At 66.3% G+C, this 11,026-nt stretch overlaps 1 protein-coding gene across 3 annotated transcripts; it reads left to right on the forward strand.

Annotated features, from left to right (window-relative positions):
- The first annotated feature begins 1,039 nt into the window (after positions 1-1,039).
- On the forward strand, positions 1,040-8,499 carry LOC100218923 (CYFIP-related Rac1 interactor A-like). 3 transcript variants are annotated; one of them, XM_072917942.1, is made up of 13 exons: positions 1,040-1,200; positions 3,825-3,909; positions 4,381-4,461; positions 5,573-5,652; positions 6,108-6,229; positions 6,306-6,411; positions 6,586-6,722; positions 6,835-6,912; positions 7,027-7,143; positions 7,238-7,317; positions 7,411-7,537; positions 7,728-7,798; positions 7,887-8,499. In XM_072917942.1, exons 4-13 carry the CDS (start codon positions 5,580-5,582, stop codon positions 7,948-7,950), a joined length of 975 nt encoding a protein of 324 aa, XP_072774043.1. In that variant the 5' UTR covers positions 1,040-1,200; positions 3,825-3,909; positions 4,381-4,461; positions 5,573-5,579; the 3' UTR covers positions 7,951-8,499. The 3 variants fall into 3 exon arrangements, with proteins under 3 accessions (XP_072774043.1, XP_030146408.1, XP_002196896.2); XM_030290548.4 differs by lacking the exon at positions 5,573-5,652; XM_002196860.7 differs by lacking the exons at positions 1,040-1,200; positions 3,825-3,909; positions 4,381-4,461 and having other exon boundaries at positions 5,526-5,652.
- Positions 8,500-11,026: the final 2,527 nt, after the last annotated feature.

Genomic DNA, 11,026 nt, shown 5'->3' on the forward strand with positions numbered 1-11,026 from the left:
TTTCCCTTCTGGGGGCTGTGACACCCCAAGTGTCACACCTGGGATGATGCCTGGGGGTCATGCAGGGCCGACCTGCACCCAGACAGGGGCGCCCCAAAACCTGTATGAGCCCCCCAACACCCCACCACCACCACCAGAGCTGCCAGATCCCTTCAAACCTCCCTGTCCAGCCGCTCCAAGGGATGCAAAGGGCTGCAGCTTCCCCCAGCGGCTGCGGGCGGCAGCAGCACGGCCCGGGGGGGCTGTGCCCGATGGGGGCGACCCCACAGCCCCCTCTGCCTCGGGGGGCTTGGGGAGCAGCAGTCGCGGCTGCTTATCCCAGAATCCCGACAGTTCCTGTCCCTCTGCACGGCCAGGTCACCCAGCGGTGACACTGACACTGCTCGGTGGCTCTGCCAGCCCCTCTGAGACCCTCTAAAGGGGTGAGGAGCTGTTGTCACCCACCCCGTGTCCCTGAGGGACAGCTCTGGGTGCCACTGGGCAAGCTGGACATGGGCTCACCCTAAAACTGCTGGTCCCTTTTGTTGTCCCCACTGTCGTGGGAGGATCGGGGGTAGAAAAGCAGAAATAACCCAAATTTGGGGTTCCTTTCCTCCTACATCACCCCTGAGGGAGCAGCTCCGGGCTGGTTCGTGCCACCCAAACCCCTTCTGCCCCGTGCTGGGGGAGCTGATGAGGCACAGAGGGACCTGCCTGCCCAAAACGGGGGTCCCGGCAAACGGGGGTCCCGGCACGGGGCTCTGCCGTGTCCCCGCTGCGGTGGCACCAGGCGGGGTCGGTGCTTGTCCCCCTCCCCCGAGAGTGCACCGGGGGCAGCGGTGCCACCCACGGGCCGGGACAGCAGCAAAGGAACATCTGCGTTTTCCCCTCGCCCTGCTGGCAGCTGGGGTTGCTCTGACGGTGGCGGGGCGACCCTCTCGATGTCCCCGCGTGTCCCCCAAACCCAGGGAGCGGCAGCCGGAGCTGTGTCGCCGCCAGGCCGCAGAGCTGTACCGGACCGGCACGCAGGGGGTTAAGCATCCCCGTCTCGCTCACACTTGAGACGTCACCGTCACCAGTGGCGTGGGGGGGCCGGGGGGCTATGGTGGTCTTTGTGGTGCATTCGGCAGCTGGCGCAGGCTCGGCCCCGCACCCCACGCTCGCCGCCATCCGCAGCATCCCGAGCGCCGCCTGCCCACGCCGCGGGCTCCCACCGCCACGGTGAGCGTGGGGACAGGGCTGCCACCCCAGCGGGCCTGCCAGCAGGGCGAGCTGTCCCCCGGGACCCCGCCGCCAGCCGCCCCTCTCTCTCTCTCTCTCCGGCTGGGTGCTGCTGGGGTGGGGTGGGTGATGCTGGGGTGGGTTCGCCCCACTCGGGGCTGCTGCACCACCCGGGTGGGTGCCCACCCGCGCCGGTGGGGTGCTGCGGATCGGCTCCTGCGGTAAATCCGCCCGCTCAGCCGCAGCCGCAGCCGCAGCCAGGCACGGGAGAGACCCCCGCACCCCCCAGCCCCACTCGAGGGGGGCTCAGCCCCATGGGGGGCTCGCACATCCCTCCGGCCACGCAGCTCCCCAAACCGGGGAGGGGGGGAGGGGATCAACGCGCCGAGACCCCCCAACTCCACCCTGCTGAGGGCTGGGGGTGCCCCGGCTGATCCTGGGGTGGGATCTGGCCCCGGCACCCCAATTCCCGGGATAAGCTGTGCCCCCCATGGAAAATCCTTCGGGCACCGCACGCCCGACCCTGCGGCGGCTGCGGCCACGGGCGGGGGGCACCCGGTGGGCACCCGGTGGGCACCCGGTGGGCACCCGGCGGGCGGGGGGCTGCGGGGAGCGGTGCCAGGACAAGGGGAAGGGGCAGGCAGCCCCCGGCCGGAGCCGCGGCGCTGCACCAGGCTGCGGTGCCCCGGGCGATGCTGCGCCGGCAGCGAAAGGGGCACAGCCCCAAAATGGGGACACGGGGTGGCCGGAGCCTGGGGACATCGCTGCCCCTCCGGCTGGCGGGAGGGATGCTCCTGGGTGCGGGATTTGGTTCTGCCTGGAGCAGGAGTGGGGGTTCACCCCATCGGCTGGGTTGTCCCCATGGAGGTGACACCCGCCGTGGGTCCCCATGGGGCAGGATGCTCGTGGGGTGCAGGGAGAGGGGCAGGTTCTGGAGCAGGGCTGAGGTGCAACGAGGCCACCGCAGAGAGGGACAGAGCCCGGGGCCACCTCGGGTGTGGCCGGGGACAGGGCGCCCGCTGCTCCCAGCGCTGCTGTGGCAGCACGTTCCTGTCAGCGCTGCCGGTTTGGGGGTGACTCTCCCAGCGGATTTGGGGTGCACAGTTCCCCCAGCTCAGCAGCGGTCAGCCTGCACTGGGGGGAGCCCCTCGCCCTCCCCCACAGCCCCCCTGGGAGGGATGTGCTGTGTCCCCCCGGGCCAGGTGCCACCGGGGGGTTTGAGCAGCTGGGACCAAGGAAAAGGCGTAAAACAGGGGCTGAACCCCAAGCAGAGCCACTCCCCAGCCCAAGGGGCTGCAGCTATCCCCAAACCCCTGCACCACGGCTCTGGAGGCACCCCGGGGTGTCCTCACCCTGGGAACCCACCCGTGCCCCTTCCCTGGGCGCAGGCAGAGTTCGGCAGTGACAAATGCCAGCCCCACGCTGCCCGTCAAGGACAGCAGTGGCACAGACACAAGGATGCCCACACCCTTGTCACAGCCTGTGTGCCAGCGGCAGAGCAGAGCAGGTGCCAATCTCCCACCCCACCGACTTCCCCGGCACCCCAGGGACCCCCCCAGCACCCCAGGGACCCTCCCAGCACCCCAGGGACCCCCCCAGCACCCCAGGGACCCCCCCAGCACCCCAGGGACCCTCCCAGCACCCCAGGGACCCCCCCAGCACACCAGGGACCCCCCCAGCACCCCAGGGACCCTCCCAGCACCCCAGGGACCCTCCCAGCACCCCAGGGACCCCCCCAGCACCCCAGGGACCCCCCTCCCAGCACCCTTTCAAACCACCCCAGTGCTCAGCAGGATGAACCTCGGGCTCACTGCAGCACAGCAGCTCTGAGTGTGTTTGGGGTGCCCCGGATACCCCAAAAACCAGCTGCTTTTTGGGCTCGTGCAGCCCCAGTGCAAAGCCACCACTTAGTGTCCCCGGGAGGAGGAAGAGGAAGGCAGAGCCACCACTCCTGATGCCAAGGGTCTGTGCTGGGGCTGAGTGGGAGCTCTGGGCTAGGGGGGGTCACAACCCCATTCCAGGCACGAAGCCACCCCATCCCTCCCCTGCTGCTCCAGCTCTCCCTCTCCCCTTCCCCAGCCTCATTAATTAAATCCAAGCGCTTAATTACAACCTGCTGATCCCACGGCTGCTTCCCGCTGCCTGCTGACACCGTGGGGCCATTCCCGACCCCCCCATCCCAGTAGGAAAGGTGGGGTGCAGGAACTGGGGGACCATCCCCTTGCCTGCAGGATTTGGGTTGTGGCTCATCGGCAGCGTAAAGGGATCTTCACACAGCGCTCAGGAAAGAGCAAAACCCAACCAGTGGAGCTGGGAAAGTCATCCCTGGGGATCTCAGCCTCTCCAAGGAGAGATGGGCACAGATGGCTCCACTCTGGGGTTCTCCCCGAGCTGCAGCAGGTCCCACAAGGGGTGAAGAGGGTTGGGGATGCTCAGCCTGGTGCCTGCTGAGCTCCCGGTGGCAGTAAAAAATACCCAAAATAAATAAGGTGAAGGCTGGGGCAGCATGAGATGGAGGGGAGATCCAGTGTCCCACCGCGCTTCCCCTCCTGGTCACCCACCACCCATGGGTCCCCAGGGCAGGGTCAGTGGGTGCCCTGACCCTCTTGCCCTCCTGCCCACAGGTCCCTGCCAGCCCATGAAGTGACGCAGGCGGGTGGCACAGCCCCTGCTCCTGCCGTAGCCACCGCTGCCACACCAGGCACTGAGGTAAGACCCGAGGGCACGGCCCTGGGGGGGGGGGGGGGGGTGGGATGCTCTGGTGCAGCCACCAGACCCCCAAATCGGGCCTGTGGGGCACAATTCCCACTTGGGGTCTTCCCCTGTCCATGGGGGATGCCCAGCCCCATAACCCAGGGGAATGGCATGACACCTTGGGGGTCACCTGGGGCTGCCCCCCATCCCTTGTGGGTGCCAGGCTTGGGGAACTGGGGTGTCTCAGGGGTGGCAGCCTGGCCAGGGGTGCCCCAGGAGCACAAGGCTCCCAGACCCTCAGCCCTCCTCCCTTCCCACCTCTGGAACTGGCAGAAGTGCTGGGAGAGCTGTCACATCCCAGGGAATGCTCACAGCCAGGGGGGTCGGGGTGGGCACAGGGAGGTGCCGTGGTGGCCCTTGGGGGTGCCAGGGTGCCTGGCTGGTGGCACCGGTGCTGTTCCACTCTGTTCTGTTTCTCTCGCTCAGGTCTGCTGGCCATGGGCAACCTGATAAAGGTACTGGGCAAAGATTTAGAAAACTGTCCTCATTTTTTCCTGGATTTTGAAAGTAAGTCCCATCAGCAGGGTGGGCATGGGGAGGGCACCAGTGCTGCCACCGCAGCTGCTGTCCAGAGGATGGGGACAGGCACAGTGTCCCCGAGCAGCCCCGTGTCCCCAGCTGACCGAAAAAGTCTCCAAAACGGGGCAGGGGACCCCAGGAAATGCCCCGTCCCTCAAAGAGTGGGGCAGATGTCCTGGCAGAGTGGTGGGATGCAGGGTGCAGCAGGACCTGGCCCGGGACCACCTCAGGGCTGTTTCTGATGGCCCTGGTGGCCGTGTGGCACGGCTGGTGACACCGCCAGGGCAGGGACAGCCTGCAGGCCGGGGAAGGAGGAGGGAAGGAATGATCCGTGCCACCTGCACTGCTGGGAAGGTCAGTGCCCCGCGGGATGGGGAGCAGGGACCGGCCTCAGCCTCCCACGGATCTGGGCCAGGAGAGGACAGCTCTCGGCCCCCCAGGCTGCACACGGGGGGTCAGGACACGGTGGCCACAGTGGCAGATGCCAGGCCGGGCACAGCCCCAGGGCTCCCCTGGCTCCCCCTCCTGCCATCCCTCCCGGGCACAGCTCAGAGCAGGAGAGAGGAGGGTGAAAAGAGAGCAGCGGCATCTGCTCACCCCAGCTCCATCCCCAGTGGGGACAGGCCGTGCACAGCTCCCCACGCCACCTCTGACTCCGGGACCCCCCAAAAAACCCAGGGCTGGGGTCACACAGCCCCCCACTCCCACGGCGAGGGACCTTCCTGCTCCTCCTGGTCCTTTGAGGCGGCACAAACTTCTCCTGCCCCCAGTCCCCTCCAGAGCCCCCTGGCACAGTTCTGGGGGTTCCCCAGGACCCCTCATTTCGGGGCTGGCTCTGCACTAGAGTAGGGGCTTGGCTGTCGCCGAGACTCCGGGGACTTCAGGGACTTCCCGGCGGCTTCTCCTCCCTCCACTCCTCCCTCTCCATCACCCCATCCTCCAGCGCTCATCACCATCGGGGAGGAAGGGGCTGCGCCGGGGCCGGAGCGGCCGCGGGGTGACCCCCGGAGCCCCCCGAGCCCCCGGGGAGCCCCCAGCACCCCTTCCCCGGGCTCCACCTCACCACCATGCTTTTTTCCTCTTGTTTCTTCTCTTGCAGGTTTCACATGGGGAACCTTCTAAAAGTGTTGACTTATAACGAACTTGACCAAGGCCCTAATTTTTTCCTTGACTTTGAAAGTGAGATGGGATTTTTATTTTCCGTTTTTGTTCCGTACTTATCCTGAGTTCCACATCCACACCATTTTGAGTTCTTTGTCCCCCCACCCCGTCGCCCATCGCATCGCGCCCATCCCAGACGTCCTCCCCGCACCTTTGCCATCCGGGGGTGTCCCCGGGGAGGGGGGCCAGACCCGTGGCCGGGGCTGTCGCTCCGCACCTCTCCCCCGGGGCACTCGGGGCGAGCAGGACCGCGGGCACAGGGCGAACAGGACTCACCCCCAGCCGCCCCCCGCTGCACGGCTTGACTTGAGCTGGGGCAAGGAGAACGGAGCAGGGGGACAACCCGGCCAGGAAGGGCTGCGGGCCGGCGGGGGAGCCGTGCCGGGGGGTGCTGGCACCCCGCTCCGGCTCTGGCCGCCCCGGGCCCCGCTCAGAACCCTCCGGGTTTCTCTCCCCGGGGCGCTGCCCTGCAGATGCGCAGCCCACCGAGGCGGAGACGGCGGTGTGGAACCAGGTGAACGCCGTGCTGGAGGAGGCTCAGACCGTGCTGGCCGAGCTGCAGTCCTACACAGGCGCCGGGCAGGAGATCCGAGAGGTGGGTGCAGCCCCGGTGCCCTCTGCCCGCACACCCTCCGTGCCTTGGGGCAAGCGCTGGTGCTCTCCCCTCCCAGGCCATCCAAAACCCCGCGGACCTGCGGCTGCAGGAGCGCGCCTGGAGCGCTGTGTGCCCTCTGGTCGCCAAGCTGAAACGCTTCTACGAGTTCTCCCTGCGGCTGGGTGAGTGCCCGAGCTGCCCTGCATCCCCTCCGTGCATCCCGCATCCCCCCGGCCCGGAGGTTGCGGGAGTCCCGGCCGTGGAGCGTGTGCTCCGCTCGGGATGCTGCGCTGTGCCTCAGTTTCCCCTCGGGGCTTTGGAGGGGTAGAGGGGGACGCGGAGTGCTCTGTCCCCAGAGAACGCCCTGCGGAGCCTGCTGGAGGCCCTCACCAGCCCCCCCTACGCCCCCACCCAGCACCTGGAGCGGGAGCAAGCCCTGGCCAAGCAGTTCGCCGAGATCCTGCACTTCACCCTCAGCTTCGATGAGCTCAAGGTGCCTCCCCGTGAAGGGCGACAGCGATGGGGAGTCCCCACACCGGGACTCTGCCTAAGCTGTGAGCCAGCAGAGTCCCCTGGGACCCCTAACCCCGGTGTCCCCCCCTCAGATGACCAACCCTGCCATCCAGAACGACTTCAGCTACTACAGACGGACCATCAGCCGGAATCGCATCAACAACCTGCAGGTGGGAGGACTCTGCTGCTCCCCCGGCCAGGGGGGGCCTCCCCCAGGGGTTCACAGGGCTGGGAAGGGCTTGGGGGGGCTCAGCCACCTCGGTGACCCCCATCACACCCCCCAGCTGGATGCAGAGAGCGAGGTGAACAACGAGATGGCCAACAGGATGTCCCTGTTCTACGCCGAGGCCACCCCCATGCTGAAAACACTCAGCAATGCCACCACCAAGTTCGTTTCGGAGGTGAGGGGGGCTGAGGAGACCCTCAGGGTGGGCAGAAACTCCCTCCAGCCACCACAGGTGGGGGAAACAGCAGCTGGGACCTGTTGGGTTTCAGAACAAGACCCTCCCGATCGAGGACACGACCGACTGCCTGAGCACCATGGCCTGCGTGTGCAGGGTGATGCTGGAGACCCCGTGAGTGCTCCACTTGGGGCTTTGGGGGGACATCTCAGTCCTGGGGTCCCTCTGCCACCACCCCAGGCTCAAACAGCCTCTCCCCCGGCGCAGGGAGTACCGGAGCCGCTTCACCAACACCGAGACCCTGCTCTTCTGCATGAGGGTGATGGTCGGCGTCATCATCCTCTACGACCACGTCCACCCCGTGGGGGCCTTCGCCAAGACCTCCAAGATCGACGTGAGTGGTCTTGGGGTCACGGCTGTGGGGTCACAGCTGTGGGGTCACAGCTGTGGGGTCACAGCCGTGCCACTCACCCCAGTGGCCGCGATCCCCGGGGTTGCTCTCCCTGGATTGAGCAGCGAGGAGGAGGATGGGGAGGAAGGGGGGATCTCAGGGATCTCACAGCCTTTCTCTCTGCCCCCATCAGATGAAAGGCTGCATCAAAGTCTTGAAAGACCAACCCTCAACCAGCACCGAGGGGCTCCTGAACGCTCTGAGGTGAGCGGGGGCTTTGGGGACACAGAGGGGAGGTGGCTGTCACACAGAGCGGGTGGAGGGCTGTGACCTGTGTCCCCTCCCCGTGCAGGTACACCACTCGGCACCTCCACGATGACACCACGTCCAAACAGATCCGGGCCCTGCTGCAGTGAGCGCGGGGCGGCCGCCGCAGCCGCACGTCACCGTGTCACCGTGTCACCGACGCCCATGACCATACAGCTCATTTTGTACCGAGGGAAAAGGGACAGCGAGGAACACGCAGAAATGTTGAAAGCAAATCCCCCGCCACGAGCTCCTGCCCACCCTTCCCACCCCCAAATCAGCGCCTGCTCCTGGACACGGGGTGTGGGTGGCACCGTGGGGACACCGCGCCGGGGGGATGGGGCCGGGCAGGAGAGACCCGGGCAAGGGAAGTGCTGATGGGGCTGGCAGCAGGGTGCCCGTGGCACGGGGGCACCTTGGGGAGCGGGCAGGTGGTGCCCCTGGTCCCCATCCTGCTCCCCGAGCGGAGGAGGAGGGAGAGGATGAGGAGGAGGAGGAGAAGGATGAAGTATCCCTGTGGATCTGCACTGACTCTGGAGGAAACGGCTCAGTCTCACCTGGTAGATTTTTAATATGAGAAATTAAATCCACACTCACCTCTTCTTTTCTACATTTTTTTTTTTTTTTGGGGTGTGAAATAAAATGACATTTAATCTGTTCCTGGCCGGAGCGGGGCCGTCTGTGCTGTGTCCCAACCCAGGCTGCCTCAGGGACCGTGTCCCCTCTCTGTGACACCTGCGGGACAAATCCCACCTCCCACAGTGCCAACAGCCCCGGTGCCCCCCGAGTTAGCCCAGCCAGGAGGATGGGGCTGCCCGAGGCCGCTGCTGGCTGCCAGGGCCGGTGCCTTTGCCGGCAGATGGCCCTGTGACACCGCGACAGCGCAGCCACCCGTGCCAAGCCAGCCCTACCCGTGCCAAGCCAGCCCCACCCGTGCCAAGCCACCCCCGCGGGGCCGGACCCCGTGCCAGCCCTTGGCTGGGGCTGTGTCACCCCCCAGGGGACCCCCAGCGCTGTCCTCAGGGTGGCTCGGAGCCGAGTCCCCCGGGATTTGGGGCGCTGCCAGCCCGCTCCTCCCGCCGCCTTTCCCGCCGGGCACCGTGCCCCCCTCTGCCCTGCCCGTGCGGGGGGGTGACAATGGACACCCCACGGGTGACACCACAGACCCAGAGCCTCGTGCAAGGCGGCTCTGCCTCAGTTTCCCCACTGCGTGTGCCGGGGGGCACACGGGCAGTGCCCCCATTCAACCCCCGGGGTGCCACCATGGGGACACCCAGCCCATGTCCCCAAACCTCCACGGAGCGCTTCCCCAGAGCCAGGGCTGCCCAGAGGGGACAGAGACAGGGGTGGGGACAGAGACAGGGGTGGGGACAGCCCCCAGCCCTTTGGATCCTGCCATTTCCCGGTGCCCGCCAGGCTCCCGCCGTGCCCGGCCGGGTTTGCCGCCCGATCGGGACGGGCCCGCGCTCTTGCACAACCCCGGCCAACAGCTCCTTTTATTTTTAGGGCTCTTGCGACATTTGGCTTTGCCACAGCCACCTGAAGTGCTGCCAAAGCATCGGGCGGGCCGCGGGCTCCCCAGCGCCCCACGCCCCAGCCGTGCCTCAGTTTCCCCGTGAGTTCTTTCCACCCGCTGGCGCTGGGATGGCAGCGGTGCCAGCCAGCCCTGCTGAGCCCGAATGGACCCCGAGGGTCCCGTTAAATCCCCCCGGTGCTCCAGCCGGGAGCTGAGGATGGGGCCAGGCCAGGCTCGGTGCGGTGGCTGCAGGAGCTGGTGGCCCCGGGTGACACCGTCCCCCAGCCGGTCCCTGCAGTGTGGGAACTGGGCTGGGAAGAGGCAGGACAGCGTCACCAGCCGGGACTCTCCAACAGGAGCCAGGGGACAGCAGGATCCCTTAAAGCCACCAGCGAGCACGGGGACAGACACCAGCTGGTCACCGGTGCTGGGAGAGGTGGCAGCTGTGTCCCCATGCCCCAGCACCGGTCGGGTCCTGGCACAGAGCCCGTAACATCCCCCCTGTGGTGCTTGTGAGGGCAGGAATGAGGCTGAATTCGTGCCACATCCCAGCCCTGGCTGTCCCCACCGTGGCACTTTTCAGGGCACATGCCACCCTGGCAAAGGGCAGCAGTGCATGGGTGAGGCTTTTCCTGTCGGAGCGTTTTAGAGACAAAACCGGGTGAGAAAAAGGAACCAAAAGGGATGTACAACACCTTGATCATCACGGCCACGTGAGCTGAGAGCTCTGGGGACAGTGCCACCCGTGCAGAGCCCTGGCAGGGGATGCAGAAGAGGAGGTGCTGCCCGGGCACCTCCCGCTGCTGGGCACGAGGATTTGGGCTGCCACGGTGCCGGGGGGATCCCTGAATCTGCGTCTGTCCCCCTGCCCGGGGACAGGCGGTGCCACCGGGATGGTGCCCGGTCAGCCAGGGCACGGAGCTGCCCCGGCTCTCTGCTCCATGCTCAGGGTGCCCAGGACTTTACCTGATGGCGAGCCAAGCCACGCCGGGCCTGTTTTCTAATCCCAGTGTAATTAATGACCTTATCTTTGGCCAAAGCCATTTAAATTAAGTGGCTGGTGTGATGGGCTCGGCGGCTCCGGCTGCACAGATGGAAGAGCCGCGTTTGTCTGGGGATTAGCGGAGGGCAGATGGAGCCAAGTGCCATTCCCCATCCCCAAACCGGCCGGCACTGACAGCAGCCTGAAACCTGAGACCACAACAACTTTCTCAGCGAGCCCTGCCTGGGACTGGCAGCGATTCCTGCGTTGTTTGTCCCTTCTGCAGGGCCCAGAGCACCAGGAACTGGTGTGACCCTGCCAGGAGCTCGATCCCAGTCCCTGCCTGGAGACCTCAAAAAGCAGAGGTACAACACACCGAGAGTGACCTGCCTTGGAGAGCAACCCCTGGCAGGAACGCTGCCCTGGCTCTGCTCAAATAATCTGTTCTCGGTGGCAGCCCCCAGCTCTCCAAAGAGGAAAACCCACCTGTATCGTGGTGCTGACAGCATCAGGGCACATGTCCACTGCATGGACAAGGAGTGTGGCACTCCCTGTTCACCTGGAACACCTGGGAACCAAAGCCTGGGAGCCCCTGCCCAGCACAGCCCATCCCCAGCTCCTGGAGAGAACACTGTGCAAGAGGAATAACATGAGTCCATGCGGATAACAAAGTTCATATTAAACCGAT

The sequence above is a fragment of the Taeniopygia guttata genome, chromosome 23, assembly GCF_048771995.1.
Source record: "Taeniopygia guttata chromosome 23, bTaeGut7.mat, whole genome shotgun sequence".
NCBI lineage: Eukaryota > Metazoa > Chordata > Aves > Passeriformes > Estrildidae > Taeniopygia > Taeniopygia guttata.

What these genes read in the sequence shown, in the direction of transcription:
- LOC100218923 (XM_002196860.7), top strand. Translation starts at nt 5,541, where the DNA reads ATGCTTTTTTCCTCTTGTTTCTTCTCTTGCAGGTTTCACATGGGGAAC. An exon ending in CGAGTTCTCCCTGCGGCTGG is followed by an intron (nt 6,412 to 6,585) that starts GTGAGTGCCCGA and finishes CTCTGTCCCCAG; the next exon opens with AGAACGCCCTGCGGAGCCTG. An exon ending in CCAAGACCTCCAAGATCGAC is followed by an intron (nt 7,538 to 7,727) that starts GTGAGTGGTCTT and finishes TGCCCCCATCAG; the next exon opens with ATGAAAGGCTGCATCAAAGT.